Source organism: Raphanus sativus, chromosome 4, assembly GCF_000801105.2.
Source record: "Raphanus sativus cultivar WK10039 chromosome 4, ASM80110v3, whole genome shotgun sequence".
NCBI classification, from domain to species: domain Eukaryota; kingdom Viridiplantae; phylum Streptophyta; class Magnoliopsida; order Brassicales; family Brassicaceae; genus Raphanus; species Raphanus sativus.
The window spans coordinates 27,631,636-27,637,213 of NC_079514.1; the positions used below are offsets into that span (position 1 = coordinate 27,631,636).

The 5,578-nt window shown below is 47.6% G+C and overlaps 1 protein-coding gene across 1 annotated transcript; it reads right to left on the reverse strand.

Annotated features, from left to right (window-relative positions):
* Positions 1 to 698: 698 nt before the first annotated feature.
* On the reverse strand, positions 699 to 2,003 carry LOC130511256 (uncharacterized). The gene is made up of 2 exons (XM_057008166.1): positions 1,836 to 2,003; positions 699 to 1,748 (listed from the first exon to the last, which is right to left on the reverse strand). Exons 1-2 carry the CDS (start codon positions 2,001 to 2,003, stop codon positions 699 to 701), a joined length of 1,218 nt encoding a protein of 405 aa, XP_056864146.1.
* Positions 2,004 to 5,578: the final 3,575 nt, after the last annotated feature.

Sequence of the window (5,578 nt, forward strand, 5' to 3'; positions counted from 1 at the left end):
AAACCTAGGTCTACTCTCAGCTTCAAGGCTGTGCGATGACTGATCGGCTTCCGTTTTGCCTGTTTGTGATTTTGACCTGATTCGTACCGTTTTAAAATCTGCGAAGTGTTATCGGCTTATATGATTTGTCTAGGTACGAATCGAGCTACTTCCTTTGCGAAGTGCTGGACGAAATTTCGATTTTTTTTTTGTATAGCGTGCTATGCTATCCTGGTCGGATGTAAGACGATCTTGTAGAAAGATCTGACTACGAATTTGCTTGAGTGAAATGTTTCTGTATTTGCCCGTCGGGGCCAATCGACGGGTTTGTTTTTGTTTTTAAAGTCACGGGCGGACTATTTCGTTTAAAGTCGCGGATGGACTCTTTTGACGGATGATACGAACTAAATATCTTCAGTAAAAGTTGCGACGTCTCGCGTTTTCTTGAGGATACGTTTTTCGAAGTGTTTATGTGTTAAGAATCGACAGATTGAGAAAGTAATTTTTATTAAAATAGTTTGGAAAATTTCAAATACAAATGCGGTTTTTTTTTCTTTTTTTTTTTTTTTTTTTGTGAGAGTATACGAGTATACGCACCCAATCCCCCACCCCCATTTTGGCGAGTGGGATAGCTGAACTCGCCGGGTTTCGACGGGCTGCCTACGTACCTCTTTCGAGGATCAAGCCATCTCGTAGTTATGTTCATGCCGCGAGTATGTTTACTCGTCGGTTGGTTTTCCGTCGACCGCTTTAGTTGCGGGGTTGACATTCACCTCGGGATTTTCCTCTTCCCGCTGAGTTGTGATATGTCTTAACTTATGCTCCGCTAGGAAACAAAGTCGCGACTGTTTTTGACAACCCCAGATTGCGGCAATTCCAGTCCTGGTTGGGAATTTGACGCCCAAGTGATAGGTCGAGGGAACGGCTTTCATGGCGTTTAGCAATGGAGTTCCCATGATTGCGTTGTAAATAGCCGGGCTATCTACCACTGCGAAGTCAACTATCCTGGTAACGTTTTTTGCTATGACAGGTAGCTGAATCGATCCCAGGGTCATGGACGTTTGTCCGGAGAAACCTGTGAGCGGTTTCGGTACCGGGGTAATTACTTTTTCGAGCTCGACGCCCATCCTTCTTAGGGTATCGCGGAAGATTAGGTTTACCGTGCTTCCGGTGTCGCTAAGTATTCTTGCGACTTCGAGATCTTTTATTACGAGATCAATGACCAAAGGGTTGCAGTGAGGTTGGTCGATTCCGTACGCCTCTTCTTCGGTGAATGTTATCGAGGTGTTCCGTCCGTCTTGAGGAGGATACTTCGCAGTCGACTCGGCTTTCCGTTGGTAAGCCTTGATGGCCGAGACCGAGTCCCTGCAGTACTGGGATCCTCCCATGATCATGTTGACCCTGCTTCGAGAATTATCGTTTCCCCTATCGTCCGGTCTTCTCTCGCGCTTATCCCCCGCCTGATTTTTCGGTGACGAGTTCTCCGCGGGAGGAATCTTGTTTGTTTTTGGCGGACGGTCGGAGTCGAGGATTAGATCCTTGACGCTGGTTACTCCAGAGAGTTCTCTGGCAAGCAGCTTCGCGGCCAGCCTCGCCCCTACGACTTTGCAGTTAGCCGTGGAGTGACCTTCGGTCTGATGGAACTCGCAGTATACGTTTTTGTCGTAACTCTGGTTACGGTTCCACGTATTTCCCGAAGTCCTGTCCTGCTCCGGATTGATCGCGTAATTGTGCGCGCCCTGGAGTTCTTCCCCCTCGTGATGGACGTACTTGTCGTTACGAGAAGTTTTCTTCTTTGATTTCAGATCCACGTCTTTTGAAGAGTTCCTCGTCGGCTTATGTTTTTGCGACAAGACCTTCGTCTCTTCTTCGATCATTATGTAATCCGAGGCTTTGTGGAGGGCATCCTGGATCGTGCGAGGTTTCTCGAGCGTTATCCACTTTCTGAACTTCGACTTATACCAGAGCGCCTTCCTGAGCGCATCGATGGCAACTTTGTCGCTGATTCCGCTGACCTTTGCCATGATCAGTTTGAAGCGGCTTATAAACTCTCGGAGGGTCTCGCCCTCTTCATGAGTTAAGCTCTAGAGATCGACATCGGAAGTTTCTCTATCGATGAACATAGAGTACTTGAGGAGGAATTCCTACGCGAGTTGACGAAAGCTTCCGATGGAGTTTCGCTTCAAACGGGAGAACCATTCGAGCGCCGCACCTTCTAGATATTCGACGAACAGGCGACAGTAACCTGTGTCTTTCTCGCTCTCCCTACGTCTGGCTCTTCCCATAGTGATGTGGAATGCCTGGAGATGCGCCTTTGGATCGGTGGTACCGTTATACATCGGCATCTTGAGCTTTCCCTGATTAGACACCTTAGTTTCGGAGATCCGCGCGGTAAAGTGGGTTTTACGAGCCACCTCGAGTAACCTGTCGATTTCTGGGGCAGCACTCGTGGCGTGGTGGATCTGTGATTTCACAGCCCTTACTTCTGCGGCGGTCTTGGTGATGTAATCGCGGAGATCGCGTATCTCGGGATCCTCTCCAGCGGTTTTCCGAGCTTGTCGGCGTTTGTGGCGAGTAATCTCGGGTTGCCTTTCGGCAAGTTCCTCTTGTTCGATCCAGTAGAGATTTTCTTCTTCTTCCGTCATGGGTTTGTCGGACGGAGAACTTTCCCGAGCTGAACGGCTACGGGTTCTTCTCGGAGGGACGTCGGCGTCTTCGTCGGAGTCATCGCTGGGCTCCAAGTCGATACGCTCGATTTCGTCTTCCTGTGTATCCTTTTCGGATGTCGGAGGTTTTTCCGAGTTGCCCTTGGTGACAGGGGATGTTTCGTTAGGGTTTTGTCCGGAAGGACATTCCTGCGAAGTTCCAGGCCTATCGTGTGGGGTTGCGAACTCGAGACTCCTTCCGCGGAGTTTGGTGGCTCTGCGAGGGAGAACCGCACGGGACCTTGCCGTTAAGGTTTGAACCTGTTTGGTCAGGGTTCCCACGAGTTTATCCTGTTCTTCCGACCTTTTTTCGTAGGCAGAAAGCAGCTTTTTGAACTCGTCGAGAGACGCGGCGTTAGCAGGGGCGTCAGCCGCGGAAACATCCGCTGCGGGAGTGTTCAAGGCGTCCTTGGTTGCTCCGTTTAGAGGAGTTTGCAAGTTCGCTGAATCGTCGTTAGTCATGTCTGGTTGAACGTGAGCTGGTCGTGAGTAAGATTGATCTGTACCCCCCCCCCTCTCCTTCTAGCGCCAAACTGTGGAAACCGAAATTCGCACCGTCAATATTTCGTATATTTTAGGAAAGTAGGAAAACCACACGTCAAGCATTCAGAACACGATAACAACGGAAAATAAAATATAAATCGTAAAAAGAGAGTAAGAAGGATTTTATTTCGAATCTGCATATGAGCATAACAACAACAAGGTAACGTGCTTCGGCTACGAGAGCTGTCGGCGATATCCTCTAGTTCTAATACCCGAAGGTGGCTAAACCTAATTGAGTCGCAGCTCGAAAATAAAAACGGAAAGTTGCCTAAAATGCTCTAAGTGCTAGTTTGCTCTGGAAAAAGTGATGCCTCTATGTCTCTCGCCTTGAACTCCTTATATACTCCCTCCAAAGTCGGTTTACGCTTCCCCTTTTGGCCCTTAAGCCGTCATAGTCGAAAAATGGGAATATTCCATTTTTTCCGATCTTTATGATTATCTGTGGAAAGTTTGCATCAGTTTCCGCGGAAACTGATGCTTATCCACCAAGCATAAACCGTCATAAGGTTTATGGGTTCTTAAGAAATCGCAAGTGGGCCTCAAATCAAGTTTAGGACCTCTTTTGGGCCGTATTTTTGATTTGAATCTTTTTTACGATTTTTCCGATAAGGTTAAGTTTCTGCGGTTTTATCGTAAGCCAAACGGAAGATTCCGTTTGATCGAGAGATCAAGAAACGGATAGTCGTGAGTTACGGAGAACAGCTATACGGATAGTCGAGAATGCATAGTTTTATGTCGTATCGTCGTTTCGGAAGACTTTGGACATTTCGGAAAATGATCGATGCACGGATACTCGCTCGCTATAGCGACCGAACTTTGTCTGCAGCCCGGTCGCTATAGCGACCGAGCCTTGCTCATGGCTCGGTCGCTATAGCGACCGTGCTTGATTCGGAGCTCGGTCGCTATAGCGACCGAACCATATCCGAGGCTCGGTCGCTATAGCGACCGAGCTGTAATCGAAGCTCGGTCGCTATAGCGACCGAGCTTGGTCTTGTGATCCGTTCGCTATAGCAACCGAGCTTTTATCCATGGATTATGGTCCGTTGCCCAAGTGTTCGAACCTTCCGCAAAGCTACGATCCTCTCTGGATGTTTGTTTGCGGAAGTTTGGTCCTTTGATATCAAAGTTCCGTTTGTTTTTAAGAAATCGTTATTTTCTTAAATCGTCGATTTCTCGATTCTTCGATTAAGAAGTCGTTGATTTCTTAAGTCGTTGATTAAGAAATCGTTGTTTTAAAGAGTCGTTGTCTTAAAACAAGATTTTTCCGTAAATTTTTCGTATAGGTTTTTCTCTTCCGAAAACCCGTAAAAAAATTCTTAAGTAAATAATTTTTAAACGGAAATTTCGGAAGCCAACTTTGCTTTGTCCGATTTCGACCCCAACAGTTAGCCCCCCAGTGCGGTAGAATCGTGGGTTGACAAGGTTCTGTCGTACGGTTTGGCGAGTTTTTAGCCCAAATTGGTTTCCAAAAGTCCGAACTTGAATAGTAAATTCTGAAGCTTTATAAAAGGGGGGGGGTAACTCTTTCATTTTTATTCACCCATCTTTCATAAGACTTTCTTTGAAGAATCCTATCAAGAAAAGAAAAATTTAGAAAGAAAATCCTTCACCAAAATGTCAAAGTTGTTTAGAAGCGGAAAGAAGTCTTCTAAGAAGAAGGCTCCCGTGACTTCTTCTCCTGATTGCAACCAGGATGAAGAACTCCTCGTTCCGAAAGCCGAGTTCGAACTTCCTCCGAATGCGGCTGAACGCGAGGCGTATTGGAGAGCAAGCAGTGATCGTATCAAACGTCCCGGAGAGGAAAAGTTTCCGATCTGTCGAGCTCGGAAAACGGGGACTCATCTGCCGAGTAAGACACTTGATCTTTTTCTCGAGACGCTTCGGAAGTTTTCCGGAGTTCCGGACGCGGTTGAGTTCTGGATTCCTAGGGTCGGAGAGAGTGCCGACTATCCTTCGGAAGGCTACTTCACGTGTTACGAGGCCGTTTTGTCACGCTGCCGTATTTGGTTTCTGATTCCTGAGATCGTCGTCCGTGTACTGGACCGTTTTCAGGTTTCGTTTAACCAACTGAGCCCTACGAGTTTCGAGATCCTTATCGGTCTCGCAATTCTGAGTTACGAGCGTGGCCTATCCCTTACCGCCGACCATTTTGAGGCGCTTCTGCGGCTGCAATACAACAAGGAGTCTGCCTCCTGGCAACTGACTCCTAGTCCCATAATGCTGGTAGTAAGGGGAGTTTTGTTCGGAGCTCGGTCGCTATAGCGACCGAGCTGTAATCGAAGCTCAGTCTCTATAGCGACCGAGCGTGGTCTTGTGATCCGTTCGCTATAGCAACCGAGCTTTTATCCGTG